The following is a 22,640-nucleotide window of genomic DNA, read 5'->3' as shown; positions in this document are numbered from 1 at the left end:
CCGAGCAGACCGCGACGACTTGAAGACAGCAACGACGTGCAGACAGCGACGATGGCCCGGGTCCCTCTCCACAGACCCCGACCATCCCTTATTGCCCTGCTTTTATCCTCTTGGATTCTCCGGGGGGAATTTCCCCAGCTGTCTCTTTTGGACACTCTTGGGAATTTCCCAACCAAGATCCTCAAGACTTGTTGGCACCTTCTCTTTGCATCCAGCCACACTCTTGGGAATTCCCAACCAAGACCCTCAAGACTTGCTGGCACATTCTCTTTGCATCCAGCCTCGCTGAACACCCTGTCTTCACCTCGAGACTTACTGACACAGTCTTTGCACAATGAACAACATTGCCTCTAGGATGTCCACGAACTCCAGCGTAAACACCTGCTTCTGTCCATGGGACCTGTTGACTTTCCACGGTGTGGAAGTGGGAACTCGACATACAGTATAATGGTTTCCATTCTTTGCAGCAGTGAGCAATGGTGACTGTACTGTGCTGATGGCCCCCAATTATGATGGAACCGGTCCACAGTTGTCCATATCTGCATCACCGCTGCTGCTGTCAATCCGTGACATTTGCTCAAGTTTATTTTGATGCTTACCTAAGACAAGGGGAGCACAATGCACCTCTTCATGAAATGCTGATGGCGTTTGCATATACTGCACATTGAGTTTTTTGACAGTGTTGTTTGAAACATGGCTTTATAGCTCTTGGCTTTCCACACAAACTCATGATGCGTTGCCGCAGAGCAGTGTGTAAAATCAAATACAAACATAACTCTATTCTTTACATGACGTCACTCCACTCTGCTCCACAACCCAAGGCATTGTTGTCAAAACCTCCCAGTCGAGTTCCACTTAAAGAGAAGTCGCTCATCTGCAGCTGCTTTTGATGTCTGTAACATCCACAGTTCAAATGAAGGCTCAAGGTATAGTTATGCTTCTCTATGACTATCATGCCTCCTTTCTTCCCCCTGCCTGGTAGGCTTCCACTTCAGTTCTTCCCCAAATATAAACGTCTTCAAGTTACGTGATTGTCTCACATTTCAACAGTTTTCTGAGATGTCATATTAGATGCTATATAAATAAATAAAACCATGTTCCTGAGTTCATGTCATCATCATGAACCATGGTCAATCCACTGCTGGATGAAGGCCTCCCCATGCTATCACCACTTCTCATGATCCTGCAATGTGGCAAGACTTATTTTAGCCAAATCCATAAACAGAGACTTGGGATTGTCCCTGTAGTAATCACAATTTAAATTTCGATTTAAAGCTTTCGTGACTGCAAGGATTCATCTTCTTTGGTTCTTTCAGTAAAGTCACGTAGAATGAGAATAAAATAATGAATTGTCCCCTTCACCTGATGAAGGCCGCTTGTGTTGTGGCCGAAACGTCGTGAGAATATTATTGCGTTATTTTATTTTATCAATTTATTATTTTATTCTCATTCTACGTGACTTTACCGAAATAACCAAAGAAGAATCACAATTTAGTCACCTCCAAGTTATGAATACACATACGCATTACAAGGGTCATTAACATTCCCAACAGCAGTGTTGCAACTGATTTTATTTTGCAATCTATAAAACAGGATCATATGCAGAACAGTACATTTATGGGAAAGCACAAACAAATGTCGACAATGACATTGATTGATTACAATTTTTAATTGTAAAGCTGCATGACTTGTTTTTAAAGAATCCGAGAAGTGAGTGTTACAGTGTGCATGTAACATCTCCCATCTCAACATACACAGTCTTGAGCTGAGTGTAATAGTCCACAGTGGCCATTCCATTCTCCCTTCCAAACCCTGGAGAGCACACAAATCTGTAATTAACATTTTATAAGAAAAAAAAACACGTGGCGAAAGTCAACTGAGTTGAGAAGTTCGCTCGAGTGACAGCACACGTGACGGTGACATGTCAAAAAAAAAGATGAAAATTTTGTTGCAGAGATTCACGGTTCAAACCCCAGCAGATGCCCTGCGAGTGTATGAACTGTAAAAATAGGCACCATTTGCTTCTCTGTGGGTGTTACAAATCCCACTACGTTGTTTGAAAAATAGGCAATGCTTTCCAGTGTCATGGTCCAAAAGTTAAAAATTGTATAAGTTACTCACAAATTACTTATTTGGGAAACCACATTTCAGAATCGTCCCCTACTGGCAGACTTACGCTCACTTGCTGGCCGGTGCCGTATTCACCTTGCACCTCGCAGAGACAGCTGCCACCAGGTGTCCTCTGCTAAAGGGCACCTCAAAATTTACTCATTGGAAGGGCATGGAATAAATGTTAAGCAATGATGACGATGCAGTACGTACCAGACATCTTGTAGCCTCCAAAGGGCATCTCCATTAAGACAACGTTGTAGTTGTTGATGTAGCAGGACCCAGCTTGCAAAGCAGCTATTACACGATGGGCTCGAGTCAGATCTCTGGGGATACAATGGAACAATAACCAGATATGACAGGTCAATACATGTTTGGCATCTCCAATTATTAAGGTAATTCAGGTGTAAATATATAAAACGAAATGTGCTTATGGAAGTAGGCAAATGGATGTGCACATTAGATGCGCAACCTTTCACCCACGTAATTGGTTCGCAATTTAACATTTTTTTTCAAGGATTATTTGTATTTTGTTAAAACAACTATACAGATTTTGGCAAAACTATTGGTAGGCTGTTTGGTATGTTTTGTAGCGATTGGTTTAGGGGTTTCATAATTTTTGTGTCCTCAAACGGCTCCCTTAAAAGAGTCAGTTCCTACGCATCACACTAATTTGGGAAAATGATACAGAAGGATATGTACATCAGCCATACTTTATAAATTACTTGTATAAGCAGTGGCACATTGAAATTACTTACATTTATTTAACACGGACTTTTACCTACTGGAGTGCAATTCAGTTGAATTTGGGACCTGTCAGTGCTGCTCTCGGTGTCCCTGGAGTCCGTTGTTGTTGTTGTTGTTGGTGCAGGGCCCTGGTCGCTTCATCCCGGGCTGTGCCGCCACGGTGTTGTTTTCACTCCTCTCTCCCGTGTGGGTCCCCCCTTGCTCTGAGCTCCCATTCTCCCCAACCCCACTCTTCTACCCCAATATCAGGTTTTGATTTTTGTAAAGCACCTTGAGATGTGATTGCATTTAGATGCCGTATAAACTGAATTTGTTGGTGTTGTTCCTCACTTTGTGAAAACGCCGGCTGCCAATCCAAAGTCTGTCGCGTTTGCCCTCTGCAACACCTCTTCTTCCGTGTCAAAGGCGAGGACGGCCATGACAGGTCCAAATATTTCCTCCCGCACGGCCTGCATGTCGTCCCTGCACTCCGCTGCCAGGCAAAAGTGCAGCCGTCGGTTGTCATTCAAGGCCACCGTGGATATGTTTGGCTAGGTGCAGTTCCAAATGCCAAAATTCATACATTAATATAGGACCTGGTAGTGCATTTGTATGTAAACAATCAAGCATTTTTTTTTTTTACAAAAGCCAAGAAGCATATTATTTCTTGAATAATAATAGGTCTGTGATTTTACAGTAGAGTGAGCAGCTTGCAATTTTAAGGCTGCGAGTTCAAATTCTGGTTGGGGGTTGACTTGGCCTCTCATCCCTCCTCTGGTTTGAAAAAGATTAGTACCATAATAATAGGGTTTTTCCCCTTTTTCCTGGCAACAAAACTTAAACCTTTTTACAAGGATTCATGTCTGCATTAACCACAATACCTGCAGTCAAAATGCAAACAAAAACATACTATGATAATATATGCATTATCCTTGAAACTGATTGGTCCACACCAAGGGACGGCTTTCTTGGTGTTGATCAATCAGTTTCAAGGACAATGCATATTTTTTATTTAAAGCTTTCGTGACTGCAGTAATTCATATTCTTAGCTCTTTCGGTAAAGTCACGTTGAAGGGAAAAAATTAGTAGGTCATCAGGTGATGACGACCGTTTGTGTTATGGTCGAAACGTCGTGAGAATTTTTATTATTTTATATATATTTTATTATTTTATTGTTTCCCTTCAAGGTGACTTTACCGAAAGAGCTAAGAATATGACAATGCATATATTATCATAGTATGTTTTTTTGCATTTTGACTGCAGGTATTGTGGTTAATGCAGACATGAATCCTCGTAAAAAGGTTTCAGTTTTGTTGCCAGAAAAAAGGGGAAAAACCTATTATTATATTTTGGTACTGGCAAAGGAGGTCTAATGATGAAGATTAGTACCAGTTTGTGGGGAAGTCAAACGTGGTTGTTCTATGGAAAGACTCCCCTTAGCCAAAGGAATATGGAATCTCCACCACTCCCTCAGGGCTGTAAACTATGACCAGTATAAATGAACTGGGGATATAATTTTATCACGGAGTGAATACACGTCACATCATGGAATCAATCTATGGAACTGTAAGCTTAAAGGTGTGGCCATATTACTTACCCAGAACACAGGGAGTCATGAAGAACCCTCCCTTAAGGCTGGGATCCTCAGGAACATATTTTTTGCCACCGCAAACGAGCTTTGCTCCCTGTACAAATAACCACATACACACGACCTGGTTTTACAATGACACTTCACCTTGTTTACCACACACGACGTGCTATGCGTTCATGATTTTATTGACGGTGTGAGCACACCCCACCTCCTGCACGGCCCTCTGCACGTAGGCCAGCACCCTGTCCAGGTGGCTCTGGCTGATGAGGGCTCCCATGGTGGTGCTGTCTCGCTGGGGGTCTCCGATGCGGATGGCGCTCACCCTGTCCAGCAATCGCTCCAGGAACCGCTCGCAAACAGATCGCTGGACGAACACTCGCGTCGCATTGGAGCACACCTGCGCAGAGGCACACACCAGTGCACACGGATCGCTGGACGAACACTCGCGTCGCATTGGAGCACACCTGCGCAGAGGCACACACCAGTGCACACGGATCGCTGGACGAACACTCGCGTCGCATTGGAGCACACCTGCGCAGAGGCAAACACACGAGGCGTAGCTATCGAATGTGCAGGCGATGCAACTACATACATCGGGGCCCACGAGCCGGACAGGCCTAGGTGCCAGGCTGCAAAAGGGTGGGGAGATTAGACTGGGTGAGAAGGCCCATTTCACCTCTCCATCAGTGCTCATGTGAACCATGCTACACCACAGGTGCAAATGCCTGTGATTCAGCGCTTAGGAGGAAAGCACTGGTGGATAGCGTGGATGTATGAGACCGACCAAACTCCGAATGCAGTGCGGGGTAAACCATCTGGCATATCGCCGATGACTGCCCAACACAACACAAGTATTCTGGTGGAACAAGTGGACTCCACTCAGCTACCTTGGATGCCATGGAATGGCTTAGAAAATGAAATATACAATTGTAGCCTGTTGCTATTTTCAAATGCCATATGAAAGAATGAGACTCAAATCCGGCCGGGCTGTGAAATTGTCCAGAAGATGGAGGTATACAAATTTGCCAAACATCCTACTGAAGAAGCCTCTTAAAAATCAGGTCTAAAGAGTCAGCAAGGCTTTCCTGGAGTATGACATGGGGACACATGTAACTTTGAAATCTCATCTCAAAACTAATTAACTCATTATGTTCACTGAACAGATAACCACAACACTATTTTAGCACATTTAAAGAATGTAATATATTTTGTATATTGGAAACTACTGATCACTGAAAATATCATACACCATAACAATCATACGCAGTGTAGTTATCGAAAAGTCCAATGGCTGTAGGTGCAATTGTATGTAAGTCAAACCAGCAGAGTACCTTGCCATCTCAGTGAAATGTGCAGTGACTAATAAAGGCTACAATTTTTTGTTACAGCCAAGCTTGTATTTGAGAGGTCTTCAGCTGCCAGGGATAATAAAAGGGTTTGTTGAGGTGTATGACGCTGGAGCTGAACTCTATAAGGAGAGGTGGGTAAGGAGAGGAGGCGTTCGCCTTCCCAGCGGGACCGCCAGGGCTGGACGGCTCACCTGCCCCTGGCTGAGGAAGTTCCCCATGAGGGCTGCCTTCACCGCATTGTCCAGGTCACAGTCGCTGAAAACGATGAGGGGGGATTTTCCCCCCAGCTCCAGGGTCACGGGTTTTATCCTTGGCGCTGTCTGTTGCAGCACCTACAGAAGAAGTATGTATATTGCATATATTATCAGAGTACGTTTATTGTTTTATATTTTTATTATTTTATTGTTTCCCTTCTACGTGACTTTACCGAAAGAACCAAGAATACGAATCCCTGCAGTCACGAAAGCTTTAAATCAAAATTTAGTACGTTTATTGTTTGCATTCTGACCACAAGTATTGTGGTTAATGCAGACATGCTTCCTTGTAAAAGGTTTCAGTTTGGGATTTACAATCGTAACACCTGTTTTGTTGCCAGAAAAAAAGGGGAAACCTATTCTCATATTTTGGTACTGGCAAAGGAGGTCCCATGATATTTTTGTTGTAGAAATTAACACGAGTTTGCGCAGTCGCTTGTAATCCAAGTGTGGTTGTCGTGGTTGCGCTGTGTGTTGAGAATTTCTTCTCTCAAGCTTTTGCCATGCGCTACTAGCTGCGGTTGTCTTGGGCTCCCGAGAAGAAATGTTCAACATGCAGACTAACCTGAAAAATCGCACTTGAAACATGACCGTTGATTAGCCGGTTGACTTTAAGACACTTGTGATAAAGGTTTAGATAGAAGCCTGATTGCACAGAGGCAGTAAAATAAAACAAATCTGGCTTTGCTAATATAAACGAATACAAAAATGCATAATTTTAATGATTATGCTCATGATGTACATATAAAATCAAGCATGTGACAATGGATATTTACATTTCATACAGAATATATGCAAATTGAATGCTCATGTTACATATAGGTTAAAGAGGAAAACAAAACCGTACAGATGAGGCAAAAACCAGAAAATATTTAAAAGGTCATAAAATTTTGATTAAAAAAATTACATTTGTTGAACAAATGTGACCCTGAAATTTGTTTAAATCAGGGTGAATTATCGCATGCAGACAAATTATTGCCAAAAATTAAATGCTAAAGCAAGTTTTGCCTGAGTGTATGAGAATGTACGAGTTCATGGTATGCAGGCCTGATTTCTCTATCAATAGTTTTCAGGACACTGCTAGGCTGGCTTTAGGTAGGGATTTGTGACATAAGGCACCACACCACTGTAGGACGAGGTATGCTTATCTATAATACATTTTTTTTAAACTCTATATTTAAGCACTGTCCTTAAAGACATCCAGTAGCCCTTAGCACTATTGGCGCGTGTTTATTACACATAAGGCGGGACGGATGCGACTCGCTAAAACAATTACCCGGAGCCACGTTCCGGACTGTTCCAGCTGAAATTAAGTGCTGATGGTATAGGAAAAGGCTCTTCCATGCACCTGGCTCATTCACTTGTAAATGTCCAGACAGAAGCACGCGCCTCTCCTGCTTGAGTGGTGGAGCCCTCACCTTGACGCCTGTGCCCACACTGCCAGTGCAGGACACCTTGGCCACGTCGTTATGGGAGCAGAGCAGCTGCCCGGTTTCCCCATCGCCCTGGACGATGTTAAAGAGGCCCGGTGGTAAACCGGCCTCGGTGTAAATCTCCGCCAAAGCCACGGCGGTCAGCGGAGTGAGGGGCGATGGCTTAAATACCATCGCATTGCCTGCACAAGGAAACACATGGTAGCACTCATTGCGAACGTTGATGCCGTAGATTGGAATTAAGCTTATGGCTTTGGACTGAGGACTATGCTTTTTTTGTTTGTGGTGTTGCATTGCATCATTCAGGTGGTCACTGACTGAGCACATGCGTGGCGTTTATGTCAGACTGTAAATTTATAACTGCTAAATATCTCAGAAAATTCCAAAGAAGCATTCATACTGTTGATGAACACCAGGGGTGGAGAAACCGTTTTTCACTGAGGGGCAAATAGGAATCTCAAATACCTTTGGCAGGCGACACATTAACACACACGCTCAATGACTTATGTTATTGCAGGTGGCCCCGACAGTAACAGAAGTGACTAAGTGTGTTTCTAGAATTAAAAATAGTGTTGTTAGGTTGGCAAAATTCCCCTCTAGTACCCGATTAGTGCGACTAAGATCTTCGCAATTACGGATACATATTGTTTGTTGGTAGTTTCTAAGTGGATTGGCAGGCCTCATATTGCCGCAGGCCAGATATAATGAAGTTGCGGGCCGGATACTGTAGGTTCCCCTCTGCTGGCATAGTCCAGGCCATGGCCAGGTGATGGAGTTTCCGCTTTGGTATCTCCTTTGCAATTACTCTCAACGCTTCAATCTTGAATACAAGTGTGAGACAGGCAGGTGGTACAGTACCGCACGCCAGGGCTGGGGCAGACTTCCAGCAGGCGATCTGAAAGGGGAAGTTCCACGCTCCGATGCCCACACACACTCCCAACGGTTCCCGCCTCGAGTACATGAAGGAGCCGCCAGGGAGTTGAATGTGCTGGCCTAACGATGGGGGGGAAGACAGCGCACGGTGAGTTAGCGAGTCCTATTTCTGTGCTTAGGCATAAAGACAGTGAATGGGTCGTTTTGGTCTGAGACGATTGTGAATGTGTTCTCAAAACGAGGGGCTGCCAGAAATGCTTTTGAGGAGGCAGTTTTTAAAAAAGTGCACAAACTCACACTTCTCATATTAATATTGAAATCCAACTACAAATAGGAATTATGCACATGTAATTTGTACACGTAAACAGGGGTGGAGCCACAGGGGGGGCTGGGGGGGCTCAGCCCACCCTGAAATTTTAGGAAAGTCGGTAATCGGGATAACCGGATATCTGGCTGCTGCAAAATGCTGCAGGCTGCCACCTTGTGCTTCCCTGCAGGCTGTTTGAGCGGCAGCCTTTCGATCTTATCGAACTTATTAGCCACATCAGCGGCTCCGACCTATTAATAAACTCCGCGTTCAAATCCAATAAAATTTGTTTTATACATTTGTGGCGCCCATTGGAAAACATAAACACACTGAGATATCTCAGAATATTGAAGTCAGCCCCCCCAAAGTTAAAATCCTGGCTCCGCCCCTGCACGCACAGCCATTTTGTCAAACCACTGCTGGACAAGGGCTTACCCACACCGTGTGGGTCATTCATGGGAATTTTTTTACCATACTTCACCACGCTGATCAGTGCATGTCGAAGGCAGCGAGCATAGATGTTGTAGCATAGAGGTAAAGTGCAACACTTGATTTAACTTTACTGCCCTCTGTTGCACATAATGATTATCATGTGTTCTCTTAACTAAATCAGATTTTAAGTGATTGTAAGTTACGTGGTATACTGCAATCCCATATTTTCACTGCCTCTCATAAAATTAATGTGCATCTACACGTACTGCAAACTGATTTATTACCACAGTGCCTTATGGACTTACCAATGTATTTGCATTATCAAAGGATGGAATTTTATTTTCTAAAGCAGCAATGTATAGAATTCACTCTCAAAACATTACAGTATAAATTGACTGGATATTTTTTTTATTCGTCAACGTTTTATGTGGCATTTACAATCATTCACGAGCCGTTGCCGATGCAGCAAAAACGTTTACACAACAGGCTCTGCTGGCTGGACGCCCACTTCTAACAGCCGAAGGCATCCCAAGAAGCCCCGGTGTCTACTGCCTGATTTCGGTACCGGCGATGGTGGGAGCGAGTCCCGCAAAGTACTCCAGGCACTGCCACCCCGAGTCCACATCCATTCGCGCCTCGTACACCGGCTTGCCTGTGTCCTTCACCTCCATCACGGCCAACTCCTCCCTCCTTTCCTGCGCAGCAAACAAAACGACCTTTCGACATCGCCCCTCCACTTCACGACATGCCACCTTGGCTCAGAAGCCTCTCTTTGAAAGGCTCGCCTCTTTGAAAAGTGCCAGTGGCGTTTCTAGGAAGAGACAAAGCCACCCGCTGTTCGGAGGGGCGAGAGGGTTCCCACATCTAAGATTCCAAAGATGCTAACATTGGCTACGCAGCTTGTGGTTGGGACCAACGAACAAGAGCAGTGCTTGCCATTCGTTGTTAATTGCCTCGGTGTTTTGTTAAACATTATTAAACTATGCGTGGGAGCATGTTTAGAGGCTAGAATTTGAATAATTCACCATTGCCAAACTTCTACTGGCAAGCCTGCACAATGAGAACGTCATGAAGCCTTGGCATTTGAAGTGCCCATTCGTTGTACAACACAAAGAGGAGTTAGAAATGGACAAGTGAAAATCCTTTATGTCTATTAAAGAGTGAATGCATGATGTGCATGCAAGTTATTTTAAAGGACTTGAGGAGCAAAGTAGTGGGCAGCTGAGGGCAGTGCGGCAAAACCCATTGTACTGTACTTCCGCGCTCCCACATCTATCCTCCTCACCTTCACCAACGTGCACTGATTGATGAGGTGAAGTGTGCTCAAATAACCCTGTGGACCTGCATGGTGTGTGAAGGTCCTCATCGAGCAGTCGACCGAGCCGTTCCAGGGCCGTACCGAGCCAGCCCAGAGCAGCTCAGGAGGCGCCAGGTTGCTTTTCCACTGCAGAACCCGTGCCATTGACATTTTATCCCCGCCCCTGGCCCTGCTTGGCCCCGAGCTAGATTCTGATGTCTTGTAAGGGCAGCATTTAAGGGTTTGGTTCCGGTGCAGTACTTCAGGCAGCCAGCGGAAAACCACCTGCATTGCGAGATGCTCAGATGTGCCGGTATAAAAAAGGGTACGGGTGTCACCTTGATTATTGCAGATGCTCGCAGGAGATGTTGGCTGCGCTCCGAGCCTGAAAGGCCCCTCCAGGACCCCTCAAATGCCTCTCGGGCATCCTTCACGGCCGCCTGAACGTCCACTGCGCCAGATGCCTGGCCTCGGCAAAGCAGGCCACCTGTTAGCACCAAGAGGACCGCAACTTTGGCCGTGGGGACCGAACAACAGCATTTACGTGACTCAGTGAGAAACGAGCGAGGCCACGAACCTGTAGCAGGGTTGACGACGTCAAACTCCGGCCCACCGGTCGACTTATCAGGGATCGTCTGTCGGCCGTGCACGAAGTTGAGCTGTGCAGGTGACTGAGCCGCTGCCGCCGCCGCTGCTGATGCCGCACAAGGGCTGTACAGGGAGCGTAGCCTGGCAGTAAGTGACCCTGAAGATGCCATCCCTGCACGCATGAGAGGCACGACACTCACCGCCTTCGCACACGGCAGCGGCAGCGGCACAAGCCAGGGGAACGGTTAGGTGTGCCACTCACAATTCGATCAATATGAGCCGGCTTCATGTTTGTGGAAATTATTTGGCGATTCTGCTGCCTTGGCAGTGGTGCACAAGCACGATGGCCTTAAAATAAAAAAATATAATAGGGGCCCGTCCATAAATGACGTCACGCGATTTTGGACGATTTTTAACCCCCCCCCCCCCTTTGTCACACGGCGTCACAAAAAGTCAGAGCCCCCCTCAAAGATGACGTCACAAAGCTCTGCCCGCCCCCCCCCAAAAAAAAAACACATGCTTCAAATCGCTTTAAACTATTGTCATTGTAGTGCGTATTTAATGTGGCGCTGCACTCTGATGTTGTAGGAGAAAACATTTTATTAAAAAGTATATTTAATTAAGTAGAACGTGTTTATATTTATTTAAAGTTGCGCATTTTGATGTGACGTCACATTTCTCAAACCCCCTCCCCCTCGTCACACATCGTCCCAAATGTCTGACCCCCCCCCCCCCTAGGTGCGTGACGTCATTTATGGTCGGCCCCATAGGCGACGTTTCAGGCAATGGCCCTTCTCCATTACACATACGTGAACATTTATTTTTCCACAGCACATAAATAAAGATTTACGTGCTATGCAGAGGGACCTGTGCCCGAAACGTCACCCATGATATATTTTTGTGTAACTTACGAATATTCTTGGTTCATTCGGTAAAGTCACGGAGAAGGGAAACAATAAAATAATAAAAAAAATATTTTTCCCTTCTACGTGGTGACTTTACCGAAAGAACCAAGAATATGAATCCCTGCAGTCACGAAAGCTTTTAATCAAAACTTAACTGACGAATGTTTTTGTTTCTATATTCATGGCTTAAGCCGATTATATTTACTGATTTAAAGCGGAGTAGTGTTGTGTGTGGGGGGGGGGTGGCGCAGTGGTTAGCGCACTACACGACGAACCCGGCTCTCTCTCTCTCTGTCTCTCTCGAGTTACGATTCCCGCTCACGGCCAACATCCAGTGGCGAAAATGTTAACCCCTTGGTCGACTCAGCCTTAAATCGCGTACCCGGTGCGGCGCGCAGACATTAGCACCGGGGAGACAAAGGCGGCCGGGCGTGGTTGTTGTTAGCCACCCCTCGTGCGCCCTAGCCGGGTCCACACCGCTGCTACTGCCCGCTGAAACACCCAAGGGATCCCGCGACATTGTGTCGTTGCGACCCACATAACACAACAAACACACTTTAATGCATTGAGAGAGAGAGAGTACGGTGCAACGTGTGTGTATGTGCAGTTATTGCACGCGCACGCGACACGGTGGGTAAAGTGACAGTACTCACAACGAAGGGCTTGCGGCAGCAGTGGTTGTGTTGGCTTGAGATCTCAGGAGTGAATTGTGTTGTATTGTAGTGAATTGTGTTGTATTGGGGCAACAGCAGCGGTTGGAGCTTTTCTGAATTTTGCCTCACCTACGACGGCTCTTTCTTTGTAAAGAATAAGACGACGACATCGACGACATCAACAACAACAACACGCAAAGACCACGATCATATGGCTGTCAACGCCCCAGCCCCGGTGAATAAGGCCTCGCTTGGGAGACTCGCGCTCACAACCAGCAGTGAACTTTCTCCTCTTCCTGCTCCCTCTGCTGGCAAATGAAAGATATTAAATCTGCCCTGCCAGGGTAACAAAACAAAAAAAAGAGATGATTATTTAGATTACGAGCTTAATCCAGCACGATTATATATTTTTTTTCCGCTTGTGTTGCGATCGAAACGTCGTGATAATTTTTGAAAAAAAATTTCTACCTACGCGACTTTACTTTAAAGAAGCAAAGAGTGTGGATTCCTGCAGTCACGAAAGCTGTAAATAAAGATTGATTACGAGCTTTGTTTGCCGGGTCCCAGGACGGAAGCTGAAACATTAAAGATGTATATTCTTTTTTTATTTAAAGCTTTCGTGACTGCAGGGATTCAAATTCGTTGGTTCTTTCGGTAAAGTCACGTAGAAGGGGAAACAATAAAATGAGAAAAAATATAAAAAGCAATACAATTCTCCCTTCTACGTGACTTTACCGAAAGAACCAAAGAATATGAATCCCTGCAGTCACGAAAGCTTTAAATCAAAAATTAAAGATGTACTGGACATTTACGCTTTCTTTGTGTGATTCAGCCGCTCATGATTATTAATGACGGGGGGGGCGGGGCCTCTTTTGCAGTGACGTCACGTACGGATGTAGCACTTTGATTGCGTGTATTTTTTTAGCGTCACTTTCTGTAAAGAAATGTCTGCGTAGATTTATTTACTTGAATAACTTTCAATAAAGAAACGTCAAGTTTAAAGAGAATTTGCGTAATTTTATTTCAGCTCGGCCTTCTGCGGGAGTGTAAAAATCCACCCGCTCATGAATATTAATGAGGGGGGGGTGGGTGGGCCTCATGTGGAGTGACGTCACGCGGGGGGGGGAGTGGGCCTCATGTGGAGTGACGTCACGCGGAGGCCTCATGTGAAGTGACGTCACGCGGGGGGCCTCATGTGGAGTGACGTCACGCGCGGGACACATCACCGGCTCCCAGCTCACTCCCCGCTCGCTCTGCCACCAACAACCCCAAACCCATATTCTTGGTTCTTTCGGTAAAGTCACGTAGAAGGGAAACAATAAAACAATAAAAATATAAAACAATAAAATTCTCACGAGGTTTCGACTGCAACACAAGCGATCATCATCAGGTGTGAAAACCACAGCAAGAAAATTTGAACAAAAATTGGTGTTTTTTTTAACGTTAGCACCACGGAGAGCGATTTGGCAGTTTGTTTAGATGGACGAGTCCATCTATGTTCAGATGGACGAGTCCATCTATGTTCGGAAAAGAGGAGGGGGGAGACGAAAATAATGGATGCGGTCTGAAAGCCACCGTAAGCGTGAACAATCAAGACGCGAAATGGTTTATCAAATCCTTCCAATTGTTCACGCTTACGGTGGCTTTCAGACCGCATCCATTATTTTTCGTCTCCCCCTTCCTCTTTTCCGAACGTAGATGGACTCGTCCATCTGAACAAACTGTCAAATCGCTACTCTTTGGTTCTATTGGGTAAAGTCACGTAGGTGAAAATAAAATAACAAAAAATCACGACGTTTCGGCCACAACACAAGCGGCCTTCATCAGGTGAAGGGACGAGACTGTCTGGAGGACAGCGCTGGAGTGTAAGAAGCCACGCTTAGATCACGACCTTTAAGCTGTGTGATAAGAAAAAGACCACGCGCCTTGACAAAGGAATTAGCATATAATTTAGCATTGAAATGGCTCATTGAAATAGCTAAGTTAAAGTATACACATCCGCAGAGGTACCCCTTGACAAAGGAATTAGCGCTGGAGTGGAAGAAGCCACGCTTAGATCACGACCTTTAAGCTGTGTGAGAAGAAAAAGGCCAAGTGCCTTGACAAAGGAATTAGCATATAATTTAGCATTGAAATTGTTCATTGAAATAGCTAAGTTAAAGTATACACATCCGCAGAGGTACCCCTTGACAAAGGAATTAGCATCGAATTTAGCATTGAAATAGCTGAGTGATTAGCTTGTAACTGGTCACAGAAATAGCTATGTTAAAGTTAGAGCATATACATTCACCGAGGCACCTAGTACTCATCAAACAGGAGAATTTAGCGAAACACAACCACGCTCAGAGAGCGAACCTGTGTGCGAGCAAAGAAATTAGCATAAAAATTAGCATTTGATTGGCGGATTTTAGGAAAGAGGTGGTGTACGTGCCGGTGGACTCGCAGTTTGGCGCGGGGGGGAAGGGGGGAGGGGCGAGTTTACCTATTGATGGTGTGAAAAGGGGGAATTTATAAGAGCTGCGAAAGTTTGGGGTACCACTACTTGAAAAATATACTGTACCATTGAAATTAGTTTAATGTTTAGTTCGATTTAGAACATCTTTCCAATGGTTGCTTAATTTGAAACCATCCTCTCAGTTGAAATTGTGTCTGTGTTTGTAGATCTGAATTGCTTCATGAACAAATCTCTGATAAAAGCCCGTGGGTTTGCAAAGAACCTTGGTATCGGGATCACGATATAATTTTCTACGATACCAAGGTTCTTTGCAAACCCACGGGCTTTTATCAGAGATTTGTTCATGAAGCAATTCAGATCTACAAACACAGACACAATTTCAACCGAGAGGATGGTTTCAAATTAAGCAACCATTGGAAAGATGTTCTAAATCGAACTAAACATTAAACTAATTTCGATGGTACAGTATATTTTTCAAGTAGTGGTACCCCAAACTTTCGCAGCTCTTATAAATTCCCCCTTTTCACACCATCAATAGGTAAACTCCCCCCTTCCCCCCCCGGGCCAAACTGCGAGTCCACCGGCACGTACACCACCTCTTTCCTAAAATCCGTCAATCAAATGCTATTTTTTATGCTAATTTCTTTGTCAGAACACCTTGTTTGCTCGCACACAGGTCCGATGTCTGAGCATGGTTGCGTTTCGCTAGATTCTCCTGTTTGATGAGTACTAGGTGCCTCGGTAAATGTATATGCTCTAACTTTAACATAGCTACTTCTGTGACCAGTTACAAGCTAATCACTCAGCTATTTCAATGCTAAATTCGATGCTAATTCCTTTGTCAAGGGGTACCTCTGCGGATGTGTATACTTTAACTTAGCTATTTCAATGAGCCATTTCAATGCTAAATTATATGCTAATTCCTTTGTCAAGGCGCTTGGTCTTTTTCTTCTCACACAGCTTAAAGGTCGTGATCTAAGCGTGGCTTCTTCCACTCCAGCGCTGTCCTCCAGACAGTCTCGTCCCTTCACCTGATGAAGGCCGCTTGTGTTGTGGCCGAAACGTCGTGATTTTTTGTTATTTTATTTTCACCTACGTGACTTTACCCAATAGAACCAAACAGTATGGATCCTAGCAGTCACGAAAGCTTTAAATCTAGAAATATCAAATCGCTCTCCGTGGTGCTAACGTTAAAAAACGCCACTTTTTTCAAATTTTCTTGCTGTGGTTTTCACACCTGATGATGATTGCTTGTGCTGCAGTCGAAACGTCGTGACAATTTTATTATTTTATTGTTTCTCTTCTACGTGACTTTACGGAAAGAACCAATAATATGAATCCCTGCAGTCACGAAAGCTTTAAATAAAAACCCCAAACCCCTTCCGGCCCCCGCCCTCAACCCCTTCCGGCGTTGTGCCCCCGCTCTCCCTTCCGGCCCCCACCCTCCGCTTGGCCGCGCCCCTCTCCCCGAACACGTGGAGGGGCTCCACACACATCCAGTACCTCCACCCACCCACCCCCCTTAGCTGGTGCTGATTCTCTCTCCAGCGACAGATTTGATGACTCTACATCATTGCTGGGGGGTTGTTCACAATCATTTACCGCCTTCGGCCAGGAAAGTCACGAAACAAATTGCACACGAACGACGCAAGCACCCGATGCTCCGTTTTGAAGTTTCAAAATGAAACATCTTTTAATTGTATTCTGTTCTTTGGTTATTTCGGTAAAGTCACTTAGAAAGATAAGAAATTGCCTTAAATAGAGAGAGAGGGGGCCTCGAAACAGAGAGGCATTGGGTCTCTGTGTGTCTATGTTGTGTGTCTCTGTGTTACTGTGTTGTCTCTCTCTGCTTGTGTGTCTGTGTTGTGTCTGTGTGTCTATGTTGTGTCTCTCTGATTGTGTGTCTATGTTGTGTCTCTCTGTGTGTCTGTGTTGTCTCTCTCTGCTTGTGTGTCTGTGTGTCTATGTTGTGTGTCTCTGTGTGTCTGTTGTCTCTCTGTGTCTGTCTGTGTGTCTATGTTGTGTGTATCTATCTCTGTGTTCTCTCTCTGCTTGTGTGTCTGTGTCTATGTTGTGTCTCTGTCTGTTGTCTCTCTCTGTGTGTCTGTGTGTCTCCGTGTCTGTGTTTTGTCTCTCTCTCAAATTTAGTTCTACCTGATGACGGTTTGCTCGTGTTGCAATCGAAACGTCGTACTCTATTATTTAATTTATTTTCTTTCTACGTGACTTTACCGAAATCACCAAAGAGTAATTCCTGCAGTCACGAAAGATTCAAATTAAGTTTGTTTTATGTTTTGAATTAGCTAATTTTATTTATTCATTAAAAGCTTTTATCATTTTACATCTGGAAGACTTAATTGAAAACGACATTTCGTGTGAATTTTCTCTCGTCGTTAAGCAGATGTCCTTGCTGGGGGTTCGGTTCGATGCGAACATTCACCTGTTTGGGAATGCGGGATCGAGATAAGGTGACATAGAGCTCTTTGGTTCTATTCGGCAAAGTCACGTAGGTAAAAAAATAAAACAACAAAAATCACGACGTTTCGGCCACAACACAAGTGGCCTTCTTCAGGTGTAGGAACAGAACTGTCGGGACGACAGCGCTTCAATGACCGCTGCTAAGATTCGCAGCGTCCTTTAAGCTCGGTGGGAGGGGCAGGGCGCCTTGACAAAAGGAGTTTACATATCACAAATAGCTGTGTTAAAGTGTTGAAGCAACGGGGTGTTACAGTTTCTACTGCACACACACAGTGACCCTGCTCCTCCCACCGAGCTTAAGAGACGCTGCGAATCTTAGCAGCGGTCATTGAAGCGCTGTCGTCCCGACAGTTCTGTTCCTTCACCTGAAGAAGGCCACTTGTGTTGTGGCCGAAACGTCGTGATTTTTGTTGTTTTATTTTTTTACCCACGTGACTTTACCGAATAGAACCAAAGAGTATGGATCCTTGCAGTCACGAAAGCTTCAAATCTAGAATTGACGTAGAGCTGCTGGCCGTGCGAGAAGACCGCCGTCTGCAGATCGATTCCAACGTGATCGAACGTCTGTCCCTGCCACTCCGTCGTTCATGTAGGGGGCACGTGTAGGTTTACAGCGCCCCCTGCAGGAAAACGACGGAAAGGGCAGCGTTCATCACAGAGATAAAGTTGGGCGCTTATATAAGAGTACCGTATATACATTTCGATTTAAAGCTTTCGTGACCGCAGGGATTCATATTCTTGGTTCTTTCGGTAACGTCACAATACAATTATCACGACGTTTCGATTGCAACACAAGCAATCATCACCTGATGATTATTGCTTGTGTTGAAACGTCGTGAGAATATTATTGTTTTATTTTTATTATTTCCCTTCTACGTGACTTTACCGAAAGAACCAAGAATATATAGTACTGTATACATTTATCTTGCTGCTATAAATTTCCACGTGGTAGACCCACTTTGTATTTGTGACCAGGTCGCTTCGGAAAAAGAAGCTAATAGCTCAGTTGTATCTTGACTTAAAGCTTTCGTGACTGCAGGAATTCATATTCTTTGGGTCTTTCGGTAAAGTCACGTAGATAGGTTCAAAGAAAATAACAAAAAATGATAGCTCAGTTTTCTTCACCTGGTAATTTAACAAAATTTTTGTTTTATTTGTATATATTTACACTACGAACATGTTTTTGGTATATTTAAATGTAATTTTTTGACCCTCTCCTACTGGACATATGTGAAAAAGAGCTTTATAGCTCATCGGATTCCTCCAGTATAAATAATTATTCTGATTCTAGATCAGGGGTGGGCAAATTTTTTGACTCGCGGGCCACAATGGGTTCTAAAATTTGACAGAGGGGCCGGGCCACTCCCGGTCAAAGTGCGCCATCTAATGGGGAAATGGGGGCATTACAGGAGAAAGGTAAAATGTAATTTAATATTAATATTTGGACAAGTTCGGGGGGCCGGATTAGAAAGTCCAACGGGCCGTATACGGCCCGGGGGCCGTACTTTGCCCATGTCTGTTATAGATGATGTTATTACGGCTGCAGCACACTAGGTGACGTTATTTTCGTGGCTCAGAATGCAGACCCAGTGTAAGAGCAGGAGTTTCTCTTAATCATCATCACCGCCAACCATGCTCATTCCACTGCCTGGTGAAGTCCTCCCAAAGCTATTGCCACCTCTCAAGATCAACTTTCTTACTACGGTTGAAACTCCCATTATCCGTGGACACTGTTACCCCGCAAATCGTATTGTTTGTGGCCACAACACAGATGGTGGAAAATCCTTTAACACAAAAATGTTAGTATTTTTCCTATTTATTGTGGGATTGACCCAGAAGTGGTGACACATTCATGCCAGTACTGCACTGTGTCCGCGTTTCACTGCAGATGAGTCAGAAGCTGTCTCCTGGAAGCACGCTAGTCGTACTGTACTGTTATCCACGTCATTTTTGTGGATAAAAGGAGTCACCTGGAAGCGGTGTTAAAGTCATCCTATTGTCCAGAATTATCTGCTGAAATCTCGTGGAAAGAAGCGTACAATAGGAAACTACAAATATAACCCAAAAACCCCATATTGACTGTGAATAAGAAAAGTATATCTCTACTGTGTGAAATATGTGATTTGTATGCTGATTTAGAGCCATTGCCTGAAATATCACCAATTACACACGTGTTATTTTCTTTTTAAGGCAGTGTTTTCGACAGATGAACGTGTTGGGTTATTTTGTGTTCATTGCTGTCAACGGCATCACCAAAAAATTTGTATTAAATATGCGATTTTTGTTTTGGTTTTCAGTGACCCGCAGAAGGCCATGGCAACGTCATAAGCTCACAGTGAATGGTGATCGCTAAGTGGTCAGTGACCCTTTATTTTTGTTTAAATAATAATCGATCATCTACGGCTTTGATCCACTGCTACAATGAACACCTCCTCACATAAGCGTCGCTTATGGGGTGGTTTTATCTTGACAATGTCACCACGTTGTCAAGTGCAGTAAGCTACCAATACAATTTCCAGAGTTGTGTTAGCATTGGCCAACAAAATCACACAAGCAGGGAAAGCTTTTGCCACCAGTTATAGTCAACGAACGCTGCCCTTTATCTCAATTGGCCACTGTCTTCTCTGCTGTACAGTAAAACCTTGGATTGCGAGAAAACTTGGTCTGCGAGTGTTTTGATATACAAGTGCTTTGGATTACAAATACGTTTCCGGAACGAATTATGCTCGCAATCCAAGGTTTTACTGTAATTCTAATGGCCATTATTGCACACAGTTGAAACAAACAAGAAACATCTCCATTGTTCAAACTTCTTGCAGGAGTTGTAAAGAAGCACACATCACATCAACAGTTATCCAATGCAATTTGTTTACAGCCCTTTCGTCAATCTATTTCTGGATGAAGGCCTCCGCATCCCGTGTCGTCCATGGAGATTGTTTGACCATACTTCACCACGCTGGTTAGTGTGGGTTGGTGAAGGGGGAAGCCAGGACCTTTTTCAGATATCGCTCGTCACATTAGTTGTGAACCACTGTCATTGGTGTGTGCTTTAAAACATCAAGGATGATGATAACTTACAAACCTAGCACGTTTTCATATATCCGCCTTCCATCCGAAAGCATTTCTACTTTCTCATTTGAACATTGAACTCAGAAACAATCACTTTCCCGTTTCCTTACACCACAAGTCAAACAAAAATCCCCTCTGTCCTTTCCTGAGAGTTTAAAATCCTTAAAGCAACACATTTTTTACGTACAAAGAGGATCGAGAACCTTACCTTTAGGTGCTGAAACAGGAGGCAGCTGTTCATAGCTTGAAAAGCTACTTTAATTTAAACTCTTGTTGTGTGTCAGCTCTATGCAGCCCAGCACCGAGTGTGTACAAATGGTTAATGAGTAATACATTTGTGTTGATAAAATATCAAAGTTCACATGGATTTTTTTTCAGACTAAGCATGTTTAAGGCAGTGCCCAAATGGAGGTGATGTGTAACCCTGTATGTGTCCGGGAAATTATCACCAGATACTGCAGATACTACCCAGGCAGCTTTTGCACGTGAGTTGCCCTGAAAACATCATATTTATTTCTGATTTTTTTTGACCACATAAGGGTTCTAAAATATTTCATCTATTCATTAAAAATGAAAATGAGAAATCACTCCAATATAACAATCCTGACCAAATCACCATGACAGTGGCCAATCTTTCGTACTTCTGATTAGTACGGTTGGCTACGTACGGTGTGAAATAAGTTAAACATACATAGAATGTTGATAGATTTCAGAAACCTATCAGGATTGAGCCTGGTCAGTACAGTACTTGCATGAGTGACTGCCAGTGAACACGAGGTGTTGTAGGCATGGACTGCAAGATGGGCCGGAGATGGCAGCACAGCAATGGATTCTTGAATATATATTTGTGGGGCTTTGAGGCTTAATTCTTGTATGTGTGGGTTTTCTCCGGTTACTCTAGTTTCTCCCACATACCAAACACTCATTCATGGAATTTGCCAAATATCCAAATGCAGCACCGTCCTCATATGGAGTCTAGAGTTTAATTGAGAGTTTCCTGTGTACAGAGCATTTAAAAAATATATAATGACTTTTCTCTGCCAACATTTGCTGCCAGCTTGCTACACAACAGCTGTTCTAACACTCCAGAAAAAGGGTGTATTTATTTTTAACTTTTACTTATTTTTGGACACAAGGTACGGTAGCTGGGTCAACTACCGCAACAGATATAGCGGTAAGTGTCAGCCTGGCCAGGCAACAGCAGCCAAAACTCTTTAGCACCGCACAACTCAGAACATATTTTAAGCAGCAATTTGCCAGCCAAGCTCCTTGCACTAATTTTGCGATATGTTTTTCGAATACATCCAGTGGCCGAAATGGCAATGTAGAAGCCCCGATATAAAACCTCTCATTGCTGCAGCAGCCCATGTCAACTGCTGCTCCCCCTCTACGGATTTTTGCACACAGCGTTGGTGTACGGTGCTTTTTCTGCAATATTTTGCTGTCTTTTCTTGGGTTTTCTGTTTGCACCAAGTCACTTTAAGATGTTTTCTTGTTCATGTTTTTTGTTTTTTGTTTGTTGCGGTTGCACCCGATTCAAGAGCCGAATGGCTCACAGGGCTATACCAAATAAATGAAACTGAAACTACGGAAACATTGCACTATAGTACAGACATAGGAACCGTTCTGCAAAGTGCCGGTGTAGATGTTTGGTATTTTGAGAAGTACCGGTATGGCATACCATTATATACCAGCTCATTTTGACCACTGAATATATCCCAACCCAAGGATTACATTACGTAGTCACTACTCCTTAACTAGTTTTTTTTTTCCCAAACACACAGGGTGATCCATTTATAGACATTCCACTCAAAAATAATAGGGAGAAATTCACCGACGTTTCGCTGGATGCGCTGGGGAGCTTCTTCGGGAACTGAAAGTGTGTTTCTGAAGAAGCCGCCGGCACGTGGAGCGAAACGTCGGACATCACGCCTGCACACGCAACACTAAAACACATCGCAAAGCTATACAGTACAGCACAACCGTGAACACCTATGAAACAGTCCCATAAGTGCTATTGAATGGTGGGACCTGGAGTGTCATCGCTGTTACAATACTGCAGTGGGTAGGCCACACTCAATGTTCTATATTCTTAGCTCTTTCGGTAAAGTCACGTTGAAG

The 22,640-nt window shown here is 44.2% G+C and overlaps 2 protein-coding genes across 7 annotated transcripts in view; both read right to left on the bottom strand.

The window, feature by feature from the left end:
* Positions 1-22,640, bottom strand: part of LOC142925636 (uncharacterized) — a 139,963-nt gene that overhangs the window by 86,073 nt on the left and 31,250 nt on the right. The window lies entirely within an intron of this gene.
* Positions 1,538-20,820, bottom strand: ALDH9A1 (aldehyde dehydrogenase 9 family member A1). 6 transcript variants are annotated; one of them, XM_032958982.2, is made up of 13 exons: positions 13,000-13,182; positions 12,518-12,853; positions 10,949-11,162; positions 10,710-10,858; positions 9,640-9,769; positions 8,321-8,455; positions 7,448-7,644; positions 5,967-6,107; positions 4,635-4,823; positions 4,433-4,520; positions 3,187-3,328; positions 2,323-2,435; positions 1,538-1,812 (listed from the first exon to the last, which is right to left on the bottom strand). In XM_032958982.2, the coding sequence occupies exons 3-13, from the start codon at positions 11,139-11,141 to the stop codon at positions 1,718-1,720; spliced, it is 1,572 nt and encodes a 523-aa protein (XP_032814873.2). In that variant the 5' UTR covers positions 11,142-11,162; positions 12,518-12,853; positions 13,000-13,182; the 3' UTR covers positions 1,538-1,717. The 6 variants fall into 6 exon arrangements, with proteins under 6 accessions (XP_032814873.2, XP_075924846.1, XP_032814874.2 ...); XM_076068731.1 differs by lacking the exons at positions 12,518-12,853; positions 13,000-13,182 and adding an exon at positions 20,728-20,820; XM_032958983.2 differs by lacking the exon at positions 12,518-12,853.

This window comes from Petromyzon marinus, chromosome 22 (genome assembly GCF_048934315.1).
Source record: "Petromyzon marinus isolate PM22_M1 ecotype Great Lakes invasive population chromosome 22, UKy_Petmar_22M1.pri1.0, whole genome shotgun sequence".
Lineage (NCBI taxonomy): Eukaryota > Metazoa > Chordata > Hyperoartia > Petromyzontiformes > Petromyzontidae > Petromyzon > Petromyzon marinus.
Note: the sequence above shows the minus strand (reverse complement) of the source record. Positions and strands in the feature narration are given on the sequence as shown.